Genomic DNA, 23,108 nt, shown 5'->3' on the forward strand with positions numbered 1-23,108 from the left:
ATAGTCTTTAGTTCAAAGGATTCACTCATCAATCTCAAACTGTTTCCACACAGGGCTGTGGTCATAAAGAGCCAAGCAAAGAAGGCTTTGGAGGTAACAGCCTCTACTGCGATGGGCACTGTAGTTGTGTTCTATTAACTCACCATAAAAAGGCCTAGTTGATAATAAAAGGGCGCACTAATTTGGTTTACTTCCATTGGAAAACCAATAATTGTTTTGTCCAGCAGCCTTATGACATTGGCTTCAAAATCTCTGAGGCCTGGGTTGGGGTCTTTGGCCTGGGTTTTTTGGACCTTGATGGGATGGACAGACTGATGCAAGAAGTTGCAACACACATAGCTGAAAAAGTACATCTGGATTGTCATGTGGGTGCCATGGAGGTATTGTACCCACATACAGAGCACTGGAGATGATGGTAGTACCTGTGGCTTTCTCTCTCTCTTGCAGCTCACTGACAATGTCTTTTTAAAAGGATAAACTTAAAAAAGAATATTTGCATAGCACTTTGCGATTACTGAAAGTAGACGTTTTCTTTTAACTCAAAAAGGTACAGAAACATATTGGATTGTGGTTAAAATTAAAAATTCATTGCTATTATCAGTTATTTAATTGTTAGATCTTATAACTTACAGCACTATCTAGTTCTTATAGGGAGATGTCTCCTTGGTTTTAGTAGTTAATACATAAATAATTGTTAATTACTGAGAACTTTTTATTTTGCTTGAGGCATAATTTTACATTTTTAACCTTCCTGTTTGAAGACTCAAGCTTTACCTATAAAATGTTGTTGTATATTTGTCAATTATTCCTTAATACATTTTTTAAAGTATCAATTTTATTTAAGGACAACCTAGGAATTTGTCCATTTCATCTAGATTATCCAATCTGTTGGTGTACAATTGTTCATAGTACACTTTTATAATCCTTTTTATTTCTGTAGAATCAGTAGTAATGTCCCCACTTTTATTGCTGATTTTAGTAAATTTTTTAAATAATTTAATTAAATTAATTTATTTATTTTTGGCTGCGCTGGGTCTTTGTTGCTGCACACAGGCTTTCTCTAGTTGCAGTGAGCGGGGGCTACTCTTTGTTGCAGTGAGCAGGCTTCTCATTGTGGTGGCTTCTCTTGTTGCAGAGCACAGGCTCTAGGTGCATGGGCTTCAGTAGTTGTGGCTCGCGGGCTCTAGAGCGCAGGCTCAGTAGTTGTGGCGCACGGGCTTAGTTGCTCCGCGGCATGTGGGATCCTCCCGGACCAGGGCTCGAACCCGTGTCCCCTGCATTGGCAGATGGATTCTTAACCACTGCACCACCAGGGAAGCCCCAGTAAGTTTTTTTTTAATTTTATTTTTTGGCCACGTGGCATGTGGGATCTTAGTTCCCTGACCAGGGATAGAACCCACGTCCCCTGCATTGGAAGTGTGGAGTCTTAACCTCTGCACTGCCAGGGAAGTCCTGATTTTAGTAATTTTAGTCTTCTCTCATTTATTCTTAGTCCATCTAGCACCAGAATTTGTCAGTTTTGTTAATCTTTTTGAAGAACGAACTTTCTGTTTCATCGATTATCTCTACTGATTTTCTAGTCTCCACTTCATTTATCTCTGCTCTAATCTTTATTATTTCCTTCGTTCTGTTAGCTTTGGGTTTGGTTTGTTCTTCTTTTCCTAGTTCCTTCAGGTGTAAGGTTGGTTTGTTGATTTGAGATCCTTCTTACTTTTCAATGTAAAAATTTTTAGCTATAAATTTCCCCCTTAGCACTGCTCTTGCTGTGTGTGTCCTGTAAATTTTGGTATGCTGTGTTGTTTTCATTTGACTCTTAAGTATTTTCTAATTTCCCTTGTAATTTCTTCTTTGATGCACTGGTTGTTTAAAAGTGTGTTGTTTAATTTCCATAATTTTCCTGTTTTCCTTTTGTTACTGATTTCTAACTGCATTCCATTGTGATCTTAGAAGACACTCTGTATGAGATCTATCTTTTAAAATCTATTGAGACTTAATCTGCGGCCTAACATATGGTCCATCTTGGAAAATGTCCCATGTGCACTTGAGAAGAATGTGTATTCTACTGTTGTTGGGTAGTGTTCTGTATATGTCTGTTAGATCTAGTTGGTTTATTGTGTTAAGTCTTCTATTTCCTTACTTATCTTTTGTCTGATTGTTCTATACATTATTTTCAGTGTGGTAATGAAATCTCCAACTATTATTATAGAACTGTCTATTTCTCCCTTCAATTCTGTTTTTGCTTCATACATTTTGATGGTTTGTCATTAAGTGCATAAATGTTTATAACTGTTATATTTTCTTGCTGCACCAAATCTTTTGTTAATACAGAACATCCCTCTTTGTCTCTTGTAACCTTTTTGATTTGAACTCTACTTTATCTGATAATTAGTACAGTCACCCCTGCTCTCTTCTGGTTACTATTTGCATAGAATATCGTTTTCCATCCTTTTACTTTCAACCTGATTGTGTCTTTGGATCTCAAGTGAGTCTCTTGTAGTTGGGTCATGTATTTTTTATCCCTTATGTCAATCTCTGCCTTTTGTTTGAAGAGGTTCATGGACTCATTTACACTTAAAGTGATTACTGATAAGAAAGGACTTGTTTCTCTCATTGTGCTATTTATTTTACACATGCCTTAAAGCTTTTTTTGTCCCTTATTTCCCCGTATTACTGTCTTCTTTTGTGTTTTGTTGAGTTTTTGTAGTGAAATGTTTAAATTCCTTTCTCATTTCCTCTTGTGTATGTTCTATAGCTAATTTCTTTGTGGTTATCATAGGATTACACTTAACAACCTAAAGTTTTAACACTCTGAATTCAACTTATACCAGCTTAGCTTCAATAACATACAAAAACTCTGTTCCTTTACAGCTCTGTCTCCACTCCTTTCAGTTTCTGATGTCACAACACCATTATTCATGGTGTCCCAAAACATAAACTAATAATTCTTTTAAATGTATTAGTCTCTTAAATTATGTATAAAACAAGATTTGGAGTTATAAACCAGAGTTACAGAAACACTAGCTTTTACACTAATCATTGGGGGTTTTTTAGTTTAAATGTATTAGTCTCTTAAATCACGCAGAAAATAAAAAGTGCAGTTACAAACCAAGGATACAATAATACTAGCTTTTATAATTGCTCATGTATTTACCTTTACTGAAATCTTTATATCTCCATACGGCTTTGAGTTACTATCTGACGTCCTTTCATTTTACCTTACAGGAAGCCCTTGGGCATTTCCTGTAGGGCAGGTCTAGTGGTCATAAACTCCCTCAGCTTTTATTTATTTGGAATATCTTAACTTCTCTTTCTCTTTTGAAGGGCAGTTTTGCCAGATATAGGATTCTTGGTTGACCGTTTTCTTCTTTCAGAACTTTGAATATATTGGCCCATTGTCTTTTGGCCTCCAAAGTTTCTGATAAGAAAACTTCTGGCCTCCAGATTTCTGATGAGAAATCTGCTGATATTCTTCTTGGGGATCCCTTGTATGTGATGAAGCACTTCTTTCTTGATGCTTTCAAGATTCTGTGTCTTTGTCTTTTGAAAGTTTTATTATAATGTGTCTCAGTGTGGGTCTCTTTGAGTTCATCTTACTTGGAGTTTGTTGAGCTTCTTGGATATTTATACTGTGTCTTTCAACAAATTTGGGAAGGTTTTTTTTGTTGTTGTTGTTGATTTTTGGCTGTGCCACGTGGCTTGCAGGATCTCAGTTCCCGAACCAGGGATTGAATCTGGGCCACCGCAGTGAGAGCCTGGAATCCTAACCCCTAGGCCACCAGGGAACACCCACATTTGGGAAGTTTTTAGCCATTATTTCTTTAAATATTTGCTCTGGCTCTTTCTCTCTCATCCTTCCGGGTCTCCCATGATATGTATGTTGGTCCTCTTGATGATGTCCCGTAAGTCCCTTAAGTTCTGCTTGCTTTTATTCAGTCCTTTTTCTTTCTATTCCTCAGACTTGATAATTTCCATTGTCCTATCTTCAAGTTTGATGATCTTTTCTCTTGCCTGCTCAAATCTGCCTCTGAATCCATCCAGCAAATTTTTAATTTTACTGTAATTTTCAGCTCCAGAAGCTCTTTTTTGGTTTCTTTTTAGATTTTCTATCTCCTTATTGACATTTCCATTTTGTTCACACATCATTTTCATAACTTCCTCCACATTTTCCTTTAGTTCTTTGAACATCTTTAAGATGGTTGTTTTAAAGTCTTTGTATAGTATATCTGCCATTAGGTCTTTTTCAGGGACAGTTTCTGCTATTTTTTTCTTTTGAATGGGTCATACTTTACTGTTTTTTGTATGCCTTGTGATTTTTTTGTTGAACACTGGACATTTGAATCTAATAATGTGGTAACTTTGGAAATCAGATTCTCCACCTTCCCCAGGGTTTACTATTTTTTTGTTATTGTTTTTGTTTTTTTGATTGCTGTAGGCCATCTCTGTGCCAAGGATCAGTCTGAGATGTAAGCTTAAGGTCTTCTCAGGTCTTTTCTGAGCCCTTCCCTAGGCATATGTGGACACATTCTAATTTTCCCCCTATATGAGCTGTTTTTGAAGTCCTCTCTTTAATGTCTGACTCCCAAAAGGTGGAAAGGCAAAAAGTGAAGGGGGAGAAAAAAAGGGTGCTAGCCCTTTAAATCCCTGGATGTCACTTCAGCATGAGGGAGAGGGGCTTGCAACAAAGGGGGGAGATGCAGCAACACTGGCTGCCTGCCCCTTTGTCTGCACCTCTATGATCGTAAGTGGCACTCAGTTATCAGATCACAGATCCCTGATATCTGGAGGACAGGGTCTTTTTTGCCCACCCCATCTTATATGAGCCGTGTGCAAGCTACACCAGGAACATGTGCACAGCTGCCTACCATGTGGCTGAGGGGGAGGGATGGATAGCTACTAAGAGCTAAAAGCTGAAATTGACCACAATTTACCCTCCAGTTCTTCCCCTAGTAGTTGCAGGCCTTCAACAGACTCCAGAGTTCCAAAATAGTTACGTCAGACAGATTCTGCCAGTGCAATTTGTTGTCGAGGTGGAGAGCCAGATTCCTGGTGCTTCCTACTCCACTATCTTCCCAGAATCCTCTCCCAGCAGTAATAGGTATTTGACACTTTATTAGTCTCTGGAGTTTTATACTATAAGAAAACAACTTTTCAAAAACTTACTTTGGCAAAGTCAAGAATTGAGGGGAAATTGTTTTCTCTCTTTTTTTTTTTTTTTTTTTTTTAATACCCTGAAGAATAACATCTGGGGGGGAAAAAGTAAAATTATTAAAAGAAAAAAACCAAGTAAAATTATTTACCTAGCTTTAAAAGATATACCTAATTTCATTATGGCTGCAATAATTAGTTTGCTTTTCAAGTCAGATTTAAGAGAAATGCCTATCGTAGCTACCAGAAGCAGAACATGTCAGATAAATATAAAATAGAATCTGTGAATACATTCTTCAGAAACACAGAGTACTTCAGGGAAGTGAAAATTCTTACTCTTGTTGAGTGGCTAGGAAAAGAACCTTTCAAAGTGTGCACTTACCAATTTAAAGGGGCTACTCCATACAGTGGCAGAACTCAAGAAGATGAGAGGATAGCTCACTACATCCCCTGGTGGCCACATCAAAATATTTATAAACAGCTGAAAGTTCTCTGGATCAGAATAGTAACCCATATGGTGGGAGGTGGAGATTCAGACTTCAGGAGGGCCAAAAGCAAAAGATGAGGAGTTTCACTATCATCAGTTAGAGACGGTTTTTAAATACATGGAAAGCTCTACTTTTGTAAATCAATCAATCACATACACACACATATTCTGCTATAAGTTCAATAAAAGCCTTCTCCATGAAATATTAATATCATCATTCTGTTTCTTAAAATAGAAAAGTGAGGTGAGGGGGGCATCTTACTATCAAATGCCTCAGAAAAAAAAGTTCCTTGTACTGTATCAGCAATTTTTCTATGAGACTCCTTCAAAATTAAAAAATATACATATGAGGATAAATTATCAGTTCATTTTTACAGCAGACTTTTCCTCTTTACTTTTTTTTTAATTTTAAGTAGAATACTCTTATTCTCTAGGTTAACAAATTCTTTAACTAGAACATATACTCAGGTAGAAGTACATCTGTTTTCCTTCCACAGCCTAAAGATGGGCAATGTAGTATTTACTGTCATTATGATATTTAAACCCATACAAAAATTATTTCACTAAATAGGCTGAAATTAAATGAAGTCATATCTCAAAACTAAAAAAATAAACAGAGCAAATGCAAGAGAAAGAGAACTTCACAAGGTACCAAATAGAGATCTGGAAGAAAGAGTTGGCCACAAAATGAATGCATTAGTAACACAGTACCATTGTGAAATTATATCTTACACAAAGACATACCCTGATTCCATGTTTTCTTTCAGCCGTCTTCAAGCTGTTTCCACTTGACTACTGCCCTGTTGCCTCACATGTTCAAAGGTGAACTCTTCATATGTGTTCACAGAAGTTCTCTTTTTCAACTATATCATTTCTAGTAAAGATATCAACCAATATTCTATTCTCTTTCATTCATTCATTCATTCAACAAGCATTTACTGAGTGGCAACTACAGGCTAATTGCTGTGGATACTGAGATAAAAGACACAGTCCCTGTCCTCATGCTGCTGTCAGTTGGAAGTGATTGCCCACCTCTAGCCATTTGCCTGCAACAGCTTCCTGAGTCATTTTCCTGCCTCCTCTCATACTGCATAACACTGGCAGACTCTTTTCTGGCATTCATGCCATTCTTCTAGACAAAGATCTATCAAATCAAAACTCCTCTGCTCTTAAGATATAGACAATTGTCTTCTTATTGTCCCTGGAACACATTAGCACCTACTTCCAGACTTCTGGGGATATCCTCCCACTCTCCCCATCCTCCTATATTTGGAATGCTCTTCTTCTGTTCTCCTATCTAATCCCATTCGTTCAAGACCCAACTCTTCCCAGGATATTTTCTGATACTCCTCTGGCCCACACTGCTTGCTCTCTCTCTTCCCCACCTGCAACAAAACTTTCATTGTTAGGTTTGAAGTACTTAAGAGAAAATAACACGTTTTCAAAGGTGCAGAACTTTTTCAGTAGATGGTAAGTAATTCTTTATGTCTATGAAAAACTGAAGAGGAAGAAATTACGTTTAAAAACAGGAGAGGTTTAGGGCTAAACATGAAAAATAACTACACATTCAGAGTAACTAAAAAAAGTAACAAATATTATACATGTTGCTTGAGTTGAGGGGAGAAAACATAAAAACCGTCCTGAGTGGCTTAAACATTCATTTGCCTAAAAAAAGTAGTACGGGGGGTGGGTGGGATTTCTTTGAGATGTTTGAAACTATATTATTGTACAATACTATAAATTGCTGACCCAAAAGACAAATTCCTAAAGGTTATTCCTTTTCTCTTTACTTTATACAATTCTTAGCTTAGAGTTCATATATACAGAAATGGGAGAATTCTACTATAATTAAAATATTTTCCAAGTTTAGATCTAAGGTACTTTGTTTCCTTCCACAACTAGTCACCTTAAAAAAGATGTCTTGGGATTTCAAGATTTATTTCAATGGCATCTTTCTTTTGCTCACTTTTATTTATTATCTTGCAATTTTATTAGGTTGACTCATATGAGATAGCCATTTATAAATCAAAATGGTTGAATATTGGTGTGTTATATGGTTTCGTTTTATAGTTACCTTCCTGGCTGTTCCCAAGTCAGCAAAGTGGGTTATGACACAAGAAGACGAAAAGCTATCAGTTCATAAATATGCAAAAGAAAAGACTGGAGGGACTTCCCTGGTGGCACAGTGGTTAAGAATCCGCCTGCCAATGCAGGGGACATGGGTTCAAGCCCTGGTCCAGGAAGATCCCACATGCCACGGAGCAACTAAGCCTGTGAGCCACAACTACTGAGCCTGTGCTCTAGAGCCCGTGAGCCACAACTACTGAGGCCACGTGCCACAACTACTGAAGCCCACATGCCTAGAGCCCATACTCTGCAACAAGAGAAGCCACCGCAATGAGAAGCCCGCACACCGCAACGAAGAGTAGCCCCCACTCGCTACAACTAGAGAAAGCCTGTGCGCAGCAACTAAGACCCAACGCAGCCAAAAATAAATAAATAAATTTATAAAGGAAAAAAAAGGACAAGACTGGAACTGAATTTCATCCATTTATATTTTTATCAAAAAAGTAATAATACACAACCTGATTTTTAGCTCTACAATTATTATTTTTTTATGCTTATCTCCTGGGAACGACAAAGCAGTGCCAGAGTTAGATATCATAAAAAGGAGCTGGTGTGACATGAGTAGATCATTTGTTTTTTAATTATAGTAAAATACATATAACATAAAATTTGCCCTCTTAAATAACTATTTTTAAGTGTACAAAGCATGAAGTAATTCACACTGTTGTTTGTTGTTCAACTATCACTACCATCCATCTCTAGAACTTCTTTCTCTTCCAAAAATGAAATTCTGTACCCATTAAATAACTCCCTATCCATCCTCCCCTATCCCCTGGCAACCAACATTCTACTTCCCATCTCTGAGAATTCGACTACAGTAGGTACCTCATATAAGTGGAATCATACAATATGTATCCTTCTGGGACTGCCTTTTTTCACTTGGCATAATGTCCTCAAGGTTCATCATAAATTGCAGGATTTCCTACTTTTTTACGCCTGAATAATATTCCATTATACGTATATATTACATTTTGTTTATCCATTTATCTGTCTATGGATACTTGGGTTGCTTCTACCCTTTGGCTAATAATGTTGCTGTGAACATGGGTGCACAAATTTCTCAAGACCCTGCTTTTAGTTATTTTGAGTATATACTCAGAAAGGGAATTGCTGGATCATATGGTAATTTCTAATTTTTTCCCACACATTAACATTTATTAAACATTTTGAGTACTATACACAATAGAAATATTGGTTAGTTATTTCTTTATTAATCAATATTTGGGATGTTTCCAAGTTTAGAAAAAATGTTGCAACAAATACTCTTGGGTCCATCTCTTTGTTCTGGATTAACTTCTAAAAGTGGAAGTTCTGGGTCCAAATCCAGAATATTTTGAATTTTAATTGATACTGCTAACTTACACTCTAAAAAGGTTGTACCAATTTATAAGGCAGAAAATGCTATTTTTTTGGATACTAATAATCTAAATCTTTGCTAACACAATGGTTAAAACATGTTTTAATTTTCACTTTTTAATTCTGTGAAGTTTAGTTTCTAACTTACTAATTTTGGTTTCTAGCAATATTCACACTCAATTCATTACCTCTTTGAATTCTTAATTTTAGCGTGCTTGTTACTAGATTACTCTTTTTTTTTGTAAAGAGCAGCCAATTCTTCCATCATTGTAACATCCTATGGAATCTCACTGAAGATCAGAAACAGAAAATGAGACAGAATGAAGGGAGGCTGTGAACATGAACATTCTCCAAGAAAAGGGAAGAGTACCCCAAAAAGATTCAGAGATCGTCAAGGCTGCTACTCCCACCACACGCCAAGAGTGCGAGGGCTGACAGGCAAGGCTGCCTCCACGTCCGTTTCAAAGGTGCCAGGTAGGTGGGCCCTTGCAGAACACTGCATGGGTGGTACTCCAAGGGAGCCAGAAGTGCAGGGCTACTCAGGTGATCCCTGGAAATGACACCACTACTCCAGTGAGTCCTGAAGGCAGGACTACTTCCCCACTGGGTTTAGAAGGCACAGTATCAAACCAAAGAGGATTATTCTTGAGCCTTAAGATCTAATGGGATTTGTCTCACTAAGTTTTGGACTTACTTGGGCCCTGTCATCTTTTCTTTCCTTTCTATTTCTCCCTTTTGGAATGGGAATGTCTAGCCTATGCCTGTCCTACCATTGTATTTTAAAGTGTATAATTAATCTGATTCCACAGGTTCATAGCTGGAGAGGAATTTTGCCTCAAGTCTCACCCATATCTTATTTAGATGATATTTAGATAAGACTTTGGACTTTAGAGTCGATGCTAGAACGAGTTAAGACCTTTGGGGCTGTTGGGATGTGATGAATGTATTTTCTATGTGAGAAGGAGATGAATTTTGGGGGGCATGGGTGGAATGTTATGGACTAAATGTTTATGTGCCCCCCAAATCTGTATGCTGAAGCCAACCTCCAATGTGATGATATTTGGAGATGGGAGCCTTTGGGAGGAAATTAGGGTTAGATGATGTCATGAGGGTGTGGCCAACATGATAGGATTAGTGTACATTCAAGAAGAGGAAGAGAGCAGAGCACCCTCTCTCTTACAGCCATGTGAGGACTCAGCAAGAAAGCAGCTGTCTACAAGCCAGGAAGAGGGTTCTCATCAGGAAGCAAATCTGCCAGCACACTGATCTTGGACTACTAGCTTCCAGAACCGTGAGAAACAAATGTCTGAAATTTAAGCCACTCAATCTATGGTATTTTGTTATAGGAGCCCAAGCTGACTAAGACAGGTTGTTTGTTTTTTTCTTGCTGAGTTGTAAAAGAGTTCTTTTTATATTCTGGATATTAATCCCTTATTAGCTATATGATTTGCAAATATCTTCTCCCATTCTGTGGGTTGCCTTTTCACTCTTTTGTTGTGTTCTTTGATGCACAGAAGTTTTACATTTTGATGCAGTCTAATTTATCTATTTTTGTTATTGTTTTTGCCTGTGAACATTGGTTTTTAAAGGCAGCATAGTTTGAGCTAATTATACTAAAAGATTACTTTTAACTTATGACTTTCCCAATAAATGATATTTGGTTAAAATAAGAGATTAATGCAACATCTTTTTTTATTACCTGGAATTGGTATTAGTTTCAATGATATACTGTTTTTATGGTTCTTAATGGCTTGACAATTCAGTGCTGTGAATAAGAAAATAGACTTGCATTGCCTCATCATTATGTAATTCTGGGGGACAATTATCCCAGTAGATGCATATAGAAATTAACCCAGAGATCTTTAAATCTGGCCTAATAGAAAATTTAAGAATCCTTTGGAATCCTTTTTCATTCTAATGGGAATAAGGTTATGATGTCTCTGGTAAACAATGAGCTAAAATTTCTTCTAGGTTTCTGTCCCTTAGTCCTATGCAAAAGAATGACACTTCACTGTCAGATCTTCCCTAAGAGACAGTGAGAAATTAAGCTTTAAGCCTAAATTTTTGTGATAAGGCAGGAAAAATATTGCCAATAACCTCAGTTACTGATGAAAAGGAACTATTTTTATATTAAGTTGTGGTTTACACAAGTGAGGTATATATACATCAACAAATACACGACAATTTATCATTAAGGAAGCACGCCCTTTAGCCAGCTTCTCTACAATGAACACGTTTATTGTATCCGTTCTCAGTATCATCTAGAATAGCTCTTGTGATTGAGTTCAGAGGACACAAATTTGGTAGCATTTAAATGACCATCTAGAACTTACCAGGACTATTTCTTGTGGGAGGGAGTTGATTAAAAAAAAACATTTTATTTCACAGACATTTAAACAAATATTTTTAAAAGGCACTTATTTCTTACAAAAGATGTACCCTATTGTGTCACAGTATAATAATGTTTATAACAGGAAAGTTGAATTCCATGCAATCTTGAGAAATTAAAATACCATATAATATAGTTTGTTGCATACAACATTGACATTGTTATTATAGACTTTCAAAGTTTTAAGGATTTCAGTGAATTCTGAACTATTGAATCTTTAATACTACCATAAAAAATTTTAAAGAAGATAACAGAAATGTTATTATATATGTCCTAGATGTCTCTCATAATTTTTTTCTTTTAATGGCAGCAGGTATTGGTATCCTTATAACATGCCCACTATTCCATGAGAGGGAAAAAAAAAATTTCATTGTATTTTAAAAGATTGGGTAAGTTACTTAGTATATTCTTTGTATGGAGGAAGTGAAATATTAACCAATCTGTAAAAATTGCCAAAACCTATCAAAATGAATGACAAAAATAAGTATAAAACCGAAGGCTGAAATGTTCCTTAGTTGACATTTTCCTAAAAGGTAAGGAAAATTTGCTTTTTTATTACCCAAGACAGTTCTAGAGACTTGGGTCTAAAGCTGGGCCAATACTGGCCTTTCTGCATTAAAAAAAGAGAAATCTACCACTTAATTAAAGTAATTAGTTACTTTATTTATTGAGGTATAACTGACGTACAACATTATCTTAGTTTCAGGTGCACAACATAATGCAGTCTACCATTTAAAATCTTTCTGAGTCAGTAACTGGATTCTTAATTTTTTTTTTTTTTTTTGGCTGCGTTGGGTCTTCGTTGCTGGGCATGGGCTTTCTCTAGTTGTGGTGAGCGGGGGCTACTCCTTGTTGCAGTGCGCGGGCTTCTCATTGTGGTGCATTCTCTTGCTGCAGAGCACCGGCTCTAGGCACGTGGGCTTCAGTAGTTGCAGCACGCGGCTCACAGGCTCTAGAGCGCAGGCTCAGTAGTTGTGGTGCATGGGCTTAGTTGCTCCATGGCATGTGGGATCTTCCCGGACCAGGGCTCAAACCCATGTCCCCTGCATTGGCAGGCAGATTCTCAACCACTGTGCCACCAGGGAAGTCCCAGTAACTGGATTCTTTTTTTTTTTTTTTTTTTAAAGTATTTATTTATTTATTTATTTATGGCTGTGTTGGGTCTTCGTTTCTGTGCGAGGGCTTTCTCTAGTTGTGGCAAGCGGGGGCCACTCTTCATCGCGGTGCACGGGCCTCTCACTATCGTGGCCTCTCTTGTTGCGGAGCACAGGCTCCAGACGCGCAGGCTCAGTAATTGTGGCTCACGGGCCCAGCTGCTCCACGGCATATGGAATCTTCCCAGACCAGGGCTCGAACCCGTGTCCCCTGCATTGGCAGGCAGATTCTCAACCACTGCGCCACCAGGGAAGCCCAGTAACTGGATTCTTAAAGTAATTCCATTTTGAGAGACCAACTAAGCATCTTGGAAAACGAGGATAAACTAATCTGACAACACTGAAAAAGAATTAGAGAAAACACACTAACTACAGAAATACTATAGGATGTAATGAACAAACATACCTCCTGGGCTGTGATCGGCATTCCTCCTCCCCACTGTCTGCCTCCTATATAGACAGGAAAATGAGAAAAAAAATAATTTAAAACCTGAGGTCTCATATCATAATACCAACAATGTAATTTTACTAAGCTTTACATGTAGGAATATCTCATCGATGCTGTGTACTTAAACTAAATTCTCTCCATAAAAAGTGACTTCAACCAACTCAGGGAGTTGATATATATCAACATAATTTATTCCTGGAGGAAACTTTCACAATAGTCTACAAATTTTTTTTAATAACAAAGTGCTCATAATTAAAAGAATTACCTCTGAAAACCAAATGAAGATGCTATGTTACTGTTATGTTACTTAAAATTAAAATGAGTGGGTATTCTGACTTTCACCAACAAATCTCATCAAGATGATCTATTAATGATTCTGATCCCCAAAGAACAATCTAAACAATGAACACCATTTTGCAAAGTGCTCATGATCACATCACCATCACCTTAATGGCTACTACTTATTGAGTATTTATAACATGCCAGGTGCCTTGCTCAACACTTTAAGTACATTGTCCAACTTATTCCTTATAAACTCAGAAGGTTGACGGTACCCTAGTTTCACTGATTCTGACACATACACATAAATTGGGATAAATTTACAATCAATGTGACTAAAAAGCACTGAATCATAGTTTAATTGCAATATTTATTTTTTTTTAGTGGCACATAAAATAACTGAGGGTGTTATACCTATGGCAATTTAGGCTCAATGAAATATGAATATTTTACAGAAACTGAAATTCACAGAAAGGAAAGAAGTTAAGTTGCTAAAGGAAACTCATGTAGTAAAGCTAGAATTAAAACTGATAAAATACTGTCTCCCAACACATTGAAAAAGCATATCATTCACCCCTCCCTAACCTAGGTTAGGAATTATTATATGTTAAGATACTATACAGATCTTCATGGAGACACGAATAGCAACATGAAGGAAAAGTGAGAAAAGATGAGAGAATTAATGATGTTGAGGTGCTAACTTTTTCTTTAAGTTTGCTCTCTGACATTTTATATTTGCACTCTGGTCACTTTTGCCCTATTTGGCAAACACAAAAATAGGAGGAGAAAAACAATCTCAAACAATACGTGTACTGTCTGCCGATAAGTCACCTACTTTTTTGAGTTTATGGAACCATCCCCATTCACCTCTACATCATTCTACCTCCATTCCTGGGCAGCCACGGCCAGCTCTATAACTTTTATTCCCATTTTATTTTCATTATTGATTTCAGGTATGCCCATTATCTTGCACAAAGGGAAGAAGACAGCAAAGATCCTACCCTCAGAGGGAGGACAGGGGAGCTGTCATAGTATATTACACTCTGCCGACAGGGGAAGTTTTAGGTTCAGAAGTATGCCCTTTAGGAAGTGAAAAGAATGGTGCTAAAATGAAAAGAACCGATCGTCTCTAGAGTCAATAGTCAGAACCTGGAAAGTTTGCAAGAATGAAAATGAGAAGACTCATAAGCAAAGATAAATGTTAGATTTTGGAGCCCAAGGGAACTGTAATAAATAGAAATGATTTCCTGGAATCTCATTTAACAAATAATGCTTCATTATTGTTATCAGTGGTTAATAGATCTCTACTTCTGATGTATTCTTCTCATTTTTTAATTGTATGAAAAATTATATGACAATAGATATATTTAAAATATATGTAAATTATGAGGCACAATAATAAAATGAATACCTGTGAACAACATTCTACTTAAAAGCTAGAATAGTACCAATACCTTTGCATTTACCTGTGTGCTTATTTCCTATCTCCCATTCTTATCCTTCTCCCAAGATGTGAGTACTATCTTGAATTTTTTTAAAAATATTTATTTATTTATTTATTTGGCTGCACCGGGTCTTAGTTGCTGCACGTGGGATCTTCGTTGCCCCGTGCAGGATCTTATGTTGCGGCATGCAGGATCTTTAGTTGTGGCATGCGGGATCTAGTTCCCTGACCAGGGATTGAACCCGGGCCCCCTGCATTGGGAGCGCAGAGTCTTAACCACTGGACCACCAGGGAAGTCCCACTATCTTGAATTTTAAGTTTATAATTTTCTTGCTTTCATTCTACTATAAAAAATTTCATACATACAGAAAAGCTGAAACATCTTATAGTGAACCTGTGTATCCACCGTCTGGATTCTACCAGTAACATTTTTTATATTTGCGTTATCACTTCTCTATTCATCTTTCTGCCTCACTGATCAATCCATCTTATTCTTCTGTTGCATTTCAAAGTAGTTTACAGTGTACTTGCCCTTAAATGCACATAATTAGAATTCGGTATTACAGTTCTTTTTTTTCTTTTAAGGTAAAATGTATATACAATGAAATAAATGCACAAATCTTAAGTGCACCATTCAATGAGTTTTGACAAATGTATGTATCTGTGTAACTCAAACTTTTATCAAGAAATGCAACATTTCTATCAGCTCAGAAATTTCTCTCATTTAACACCTGGCACCACCCACAACCTAGAGGCAGCCACTGTTCTTACTTTTCTTCCACCACAATTCTTTTCCATCAAAAATTAGTATATAGCATATGACTCCATTTAAATGGTTTCCCTGTTCACATAAATAGAATCATATAGTATGTACTCTTTTGTGTGTGGCTTCTTTCACTCAGCATAATGTTTTTGAGATTCATCTATGTTATGGTATGTAAAAGGAGTTCATTCCTTTTTATCCCTGAGGATTCCATTGTATGAATATACCACAGTTTGTTTATTCATCTCCTATTGATATATATACCCAGGATGTTTGAGTTTTTGTCTATTATGAATAAAACTTTTACATGAGCATTCTTTGCCATTTTTTTGGTGGACATGTGCTTTTGGTTTTTTTTAGGTCATGGAACACATGCATGTGTAATTTTAGAGAAAATTACCAGGGCTTCCAAAGTGCTTATACCACTTTACACGCTTATCAACAATGTGTGAGAGTTGTAATTGAAGTCTAATTGGAAATTTTTTTCTCCTATAGTTACTGCTTTCTATGTCTTCAGAAACCTTTGCCTACCCTTTAGTCACAAAGATACTCTATAATATTTTCTTATTAAAACCTTTATGGTTTTATATATAAGGTCTATGATCTATCCTGAATAAATATTTGTATGTGGTGTGAGATGGGGTGGAGGCTCTTTTTTTTTCCCCTATCGATTTCGAGTTTTCAAGCACATTTATTGAAAAGACTTTCCTTTCTCCATTGGATAACTTGGCTCCTTGTAAAAAATCAAATGACAGTGTAAGTGAGGTCTACTTCTGGGTTCTTTATTCTGTTCTATTGATCTACTTGTCATTCTTTATGCCAGTACTATATCTTTATTACTATAGCTCATAGTAAGTTTTGAAGGAAATATAAATCCTTTAACTTGATTCTTATTTTTCAGGATACCTTTATCTTCTAGTAAGACATTTTATGTTGAAATCTACTTTATCTAATATTAACATAGCTACTCCAGACTTATGCTCACTGTTTGCAAGGTATATTTTTCAATCTCTTTATAATTTACAGAATGTCTTTTATAGACAGAATGTAGTTGGATCTTGCTTTATTTTACCCATTGTGACAATCTTTGCCTTTTAATTGTAGTGGTTAGTCCATTAACATTTTTTTTAAACATCTTTATTGGAGTATAATTGCTTTACAATGGTGTGTTAGTTTCTGCTTTATAACAAAGTGAATCAGTTATACATATACATATGTTCCCATATCTCTCCCCTCTTGCATCTCCCTCCCTCCCACCCTCCCTATCCCACCCTTCTAGGTGGTCACAAAGCACCGAGCTGATCTCCCTGTGCTATGCGGTTGCTTCCCACTAGCTATCTATTTTACGTTTGGTAGTGTATATATGTCCATGCCACTCTCTCACTTTGTCTCCATTAACATTTAATGTAATTACTGATATAGTTAGTAACATGGTAGAACCAAATCTATTTATTTTCTGTTTGTCCCCTATACCTTTATACCTCTGTTTCTCCTTTTCTGCCTTATTTTGTATTATTTGAATATTTTTTAGAATTTCATTTTAATTTACATATTGGTTCTTTGCATTATTTTTTATTCCACTATTAAAAAAATTCCATGATGTCTATATTGTTAAACAATATATTATTTAGTTTTGATTGTCTGGGGGCTTTAAAAATTGTATTACACTTATGCAGTCTTCCCAATATGTTTATTATTTTTTTATTTTTAAATTTTTTTCACACACACACACTGTATTTTATTTTTACACCAATATGTTTTTTAAAAACTAAATATTATGTTAATAAGATTCATCCACTTATTACCTATAGCTACAGTTCATTCATTTTTTTGCTGGGGTAAAAGACTGCATTATAGGAATATATCAAAGTTTACCCATTCTACTCAGATAGATTGGACTGTTCCAGTTTTTGGTGACATCAACCATGCTGCTATAACTTCCTTGCAATGTCTTTTGGTCTACATGCACAAGAGTGTCAATGGGATATACGTACACCTAGGAGTAGAAATGCAGAGTCACAGAATAACTAAAGGTACAAGTTTACCAGGTAGTGCCAAATTATTTCCTAAAGTAGTTGTGCCTATCTATACTCTCACCAGGAAGGAGTGAGAGGTTCAGTTGTTCTAAATCCTAGCCAACACTTAAAATCATCAGATGTTTTCTTTTTCTTTTTTGCCAATCTAGTGTTGTATGTATCTCACCATGGTCTTAATTTGCTGTGCCTTGACTGCTACTAAGGTTGAGTACTCTTTTAGATGTTTATGGGCTATTACTAACTTAATATCCTTTCCCTCATACATAAAATGAGCTGACCAAAAGGGATAATTCAAATTATTTTCAGCTTTTTTGGTAGATTTTTTTACCTATGAGAATTGCGATGAGAAATAAAAAGCAAAAATACCCTTGATGTTTCCTTAGAGGCCACAAACAGCTAAAAACAGTTACATCTACAGAGGTGAACTAACATCTATTTAACACTACTATGGGCCAGGTACTTTATATGTTATTTTATTTAACGTGCACTACAACCCTGTGCAGCTTGCTAAAGGTCACAATGCCAATAAATGCCACGTGGAGTCACGATTTGAACTCAGGTCTACATTTCTGCTATAACCAGCTGCCTCTTAACTAAGAATCTGCATTTGGTACCTATACCCCGGGACAGTGGTTAGGAAGGGAACTGCAGAAAAAAGCGTAACTTTTCTCATGGCTTATAATAAAGTAATATCCTTTGTCACCTTTCTTCTATGACTTCTACACTTTAAAATAGTGCCAAAGGAGTGGAAATTCCTTTGGCACACAAAAAAAGCAAGTCAGAGAAGTGTTTCTAACACAAGCACATTTATAATCTACTTAATACCCCAAATGACTTTTTTCTTTCTTTCTTAGATTAACATTACAATAGTCAGGCCAATGAATGATTTGCTTCCCTTTCATCTTACTTGGAAAAAGAGACTTAAAAAACAAAAACAAAAACAAAAAAAACTCAGTATGTCAAGGCATTGTAGGCCTAAGGTAAAGTGGATTTTTTTTTTAATGAAGAAAGTGTTGATTTTGCTTATTTCAATGGAATTCACTGCCCAAAACGCAAAGATACAACATTGCTTATTCAGCAAGATTAATTACCAGATAATACAGTTATCTTGAATAATGGCATTTAAATGGTAGCTAAAGGGAGAATGCTTACCATTCTATTGTAACAAGTGCATACACCAGACCATATATAACCACCTACCTTGTCAAGTAACTTCACATATTGTTAGTTAAAAAAAAAAAAAAAAGAAAAAAGAAATGCAAGTAATCAACATGCTCAGAACATTAGAAATCACAAGGAGAAAAGTGTAGAGATAAACATTAGTTTCTTCTTAGTAAATAGAATAATTTCTGATGTATAAGGAAAACTAATTAAATGATTAAATACATGTTTGTTGACTTTTTAAAAATATTCCAGAGTCCTATTGTTAAGTAGTTTTTATTTAAAGAATATAATTTCTTCTTGATGTACTTAAGAAAAATTTGACCTATAAACAATATGGTGTGAGATTCTGAATGTGCATTTAATTTTAGGATATTCAGAAAACACTGACTCAAAAAGACACATGCACCCCAATGTTCATAGCAGCATTATTTACAATAGCCAAGATATGGAAGCAACCTAAGTGTCCATCAACAGATGAATGGATAAAGAAGATGTGGCATATATATACATACATACATACATATATAATGGAATATTACTCAGCCATAAAAAAGAATGAAATTCTGCCATTTGCAACAACATGGATGAACCTAGAGGGTATTATGCTCAGCGAAATAAGTTACAGAAAGACAAATGTTCTATGTTATCACTTATATGTGGAATCTAAAAAATAAAATAAACAAATGTTTGTTACAAAACAGAAACACACTCATAGATATAGAGAACAAACTGGTGGTTACCAGTGGAGATGGGGGAAGGGGGTGGGTAAGATAGGGGTATGGGATTGAGAGATACAAACTACTATGTATAATAAGTAAAAAGGATATATTATACAGCACAGGGAAATATAGCCATTATTTTGTAATAACTTTAAATGAAGTATAATCTATAAAAATATTGAATCACTAATGTGGTACACCTGAAACTAATATAATATTGTAAATCAACTATACTTCAATTAAAAAATAAAATACATAATTTTAGGGTATTTGGGAACCATTAAGTATGAATTGAAAAATTAATGTATTCTTATTAATCTACTTAATACCTGAGCATAAAAGTAGGTAACTAAGTAAAAGATGTTTGGAAAAAACATACGCATCCAAGTCATATTTGCTGAGAAGTAGGCTGGAAGTGCTGCCAGCCTTGAAAAACACCAGGCTAGGTAGGTGTTAAGCAATAATTTCCCAAGCTTTATTGTTGCAAGATTCTTTACACTTTCCATACACTCCAATCCAAGTGGACTCATTCATCAGTTTTCAAAAGCACCTATTAACTTCCTTTGTCTGTGCTGTTTCATCATCCTGGAAGGCCCCTCTCCCCTCTCCTATATCCTTCCCTAGCATTCAAAGCTGGTTTCAAAAGCCAGTAGTTCATGGTATTTCTTCTATCACTTTACTGATAGGCTGTCTGCCTCCCTCCAAACCTGACGGTCACTGTGCATGTTTCCTGTGGCACTACCGAGATCTGTTTCTGGGTTACCACTGGGTTCTTGTTTTATGTTCCATTATCAGACTGTAATCTGCCTTATTTTCCCTTTGCATCTCACTCTGTGTTTAGCACAATGCCCTATGTGCAGGTGGAACTCGATAAAGAGTTGAATGAATGCGTGATTAGAGCAGTGAACTAAAACCATGTGAACACTTGGAGCTAATTGGCTGTGCATTCTCAGCTAGTGAGAGCTATGCCAGTTATGTTTTCTCCTTAGCCGGTTAAAAGAATAGTTTTTGTTGCTCAGGAGTTAGCCTGTGACGAAGATCTGGAAGTAATAGCTTAGGTTTTCCCTTTGGTTAAACAGACAGAATCATTCACTTGCTCTCATTTATATATTCTTTCACTCATTCAACACTAATTGACTACCTATTATGTGTTAGGTACTAGGCACCAGGAATTAAAATTAAGCAAAACTGCCCTTATCCTTGGATAGTTCACATTGTATTAGGGGAGACAGTTCCATAATATAATGATATGTCATTTGGCTTACAGCAGAGGATATTCAAAATGCTATAGAAACAACAGAGGAGGAAATGACTAACTGTGGGGCTTGGATATGCTTCACAGAAGTTAATTTTCAGGCTGGGCTTGAATTAGTGGGTTTGTGTTGGATGGAAAATAGGAGGAAAGAGTATTTCAGGCAGAAGCGTTGGCAAAAGGAACAGAAAGAGGAGTAAGAGTCTGGACATTTAGGGAATGGTGAGCAGCTGTGAATTGCTGGAGCAAAGGTACGGGTATTGCGGGTTAAGGCTATCAAGTAATATTGATGTTATGAGTCCATAAAGGTAGGAATACTAAGATAACAGTCCTATGATCACAAAAAGTGGTTGCGGATTATCCATTAACTGGACTTCAGATTATCCATCAGTCACTTCTGCCCCTGGGAGAAAATTAATACTGGGAGGTGTCTGTCAGACAGGATAAAGTAACCTGGTAGTCTTCCTAAGAATGGAAGTGAGCTTCGAAATCAGAAAAGCCCTGCTTCTGGCTTTTGGAAGAAGCAAACGTGAAGAACACAGGCTTGAGGAGGAAGTAAAGGCACCATTTTGCCACTTGGTTACTGGTAAGAGAAGGCTTAGATTCTCTCCTAGAAACAAGAGACAAAGACGATGGGGATGGAACCAGCAGTTTGGGTTATCCATTGCTTAATAACAAACTACTAATTTATTATATTGCATGATTTCATGGGTCAGAAATTCAAGCAGTGCTTAGCTAGGCAATTCTTCTGCTCCACATGGCATTGCTAAAGGTCAGTCAGTGCTACTCAGGTGGTATTTAGCTAGAAGATGGGCTAGTAGTCAGGGTCCAGGCAGCTTTACTCACATGTCTGACGTCTTAGCCTGGAAAACTGGAAAGCTGGGCTCAACTGGAAAGTCAACTAGAACGTCTATGGATTGGGCCTTCTCAAAGTCCATTGTGGCCTCAGGGTTGGTCTTTTCGCATGGGGGCTTAGAACTCCAAAAGGCTAGGCTCAGAGCTGGCACAGTGTCACTTCTGCCATGCTCTGTTGGTGTATTAAAGAAGTCTAGCCCAGATTCAAGGGGAGGGGAATTAGACACTATCTCTCAGTGGGAGAAATAGCAAAGAATCTGCAGCCATCTTTAATCAACTCTACCAGTTCTGGTGACCAGCTATTAAGTATGTAGGCAAAATGAACAGGACAGGAAAAAGGCTGTTAAAGATAGTTAATGAAGTAGAACTTCTAAAGACTAGGGCCATAGAGATATCCAGGAGAGTAAAGAATAAAGAAGATGATTCTTATGTCAGTACAAGATGCACTGAAGGCCATAGGGATACTTTTATAGGCTGGTGCCTATAATGAAGTGTCCTCCCATTTGGAAGGCTGAAGATCAGAAAGGACCTGCAAGTGTGGTCACACACACACTCTACTGTCCAGGACCAGAATGAATAACCTGGGCACTCACATCTGAGAAGCTGGTCTGTAAGAAGGTCAGACATCATCAAATCAGCAGTCCCAACATAATTTGACTTTGGTTTAAAGTCTAGCTTAAATTGAGGTGTATAGTACTTGCTGGTATTAGGAACCAAAACAGAGAGTCAATCTAGTCATATTTTAGAGAGATATAACATGCATTAAAGTAAAATAAGGAAGCCAGAATACAGTGCAATACTTATTACCGACATCAAAGCCACACCATGCTCTCATGACAGGGTTTAAGAAGCCCTAAATAAACTTTCTTGCCCATGATTTCAAGCAATAGACAACTTCTGTGAGACACCTACTATTTCTCAAGTGTTTCCTTTGAATTCCTTTCAAATACAAATATGTATGAAACACAGTTGGAATGGTTAATGAGGTACTTCCTCAGTGATGAGAAAACCAGCTTGATTAGAATGTGACTTCAATAACTGTTTCCGAAGAACACCAAGTCTTTGGTCAACAGCTAGTTTAAGGGGTATCACAGTCCAGTCACTGCCCACTAGAAAACCTGAGCTCTGGGTGTAGAGCTGTTATTGGATGCCTTTTGTTTACAATCCTTATTCCACTTAAACATTTTATTTAATATATGTGACTTAACCTACCCACTTGCCATAATTAGAGAGTTGTTGGACTGTCTTTTCTATCACAGAGATCCAACTCCTTGAGGCTACTTGGTTTTAAAAAGCAACGAGTCTGAATCTGTCACATCTGACAAGCATGCAATATGGAAACTTCATAGGTCACTGGTTCTTAACTCTGGCTCCATTCAAAACCTTTTTAATAACAAAAATCTCCAGGCCTCATGCCTACAGGCTTTTATTATTTAGCTCTGAGGTGAAGCCAGTGGTGTGCTAGAGCCAATTGCTAGATTTTTAGGGAT

The 23,108-nt window shown here is 36.6% G+C and overlaps 1 protein-coding gene across 4 annotated transcripts in view; it reads right to left on the reverse strand.

Moving 5' to 3' along the window:
- The window catches only part of SSH2 (slingshot protein phosphatase 2), a 245,388-nt gene that overhangs the window by 132,017 nt on the left and 90,263 nt on the right, over window positions 1–23,108 (reverse strand). For all 4 annotated transcript variants that reach the window (XM_036835260.1, XM_036835257.1, XM_036835261.1 and 1 more), the window contains one exon: window positions 13,065–13,108. In XM_036835260.1, the coding sequence (XP_036691155.1) occupies window positions 13,065–13,108 (44 nt within the window). The remainder of the gene's footprint in view (window positions 1–13,064; window positions 13,109–23,108) is intronic.

Source organism: Balaenoptera musculus, chromosome 20 (assembly GCF_009873245.2).
Source record: "Balaenoptera musculus isolate JJ_BM4_2016_0621 chromosome 20, mBalMus1.pri.v3, whole genome shotgun sequence".
NCBI classification, from domain to species: Eukaryota; Metazoa; Chordata; class Mammalia; order Artiodactyla; family Balaenopteridae; genus Balaenoptera; species Balaenoptera musculus.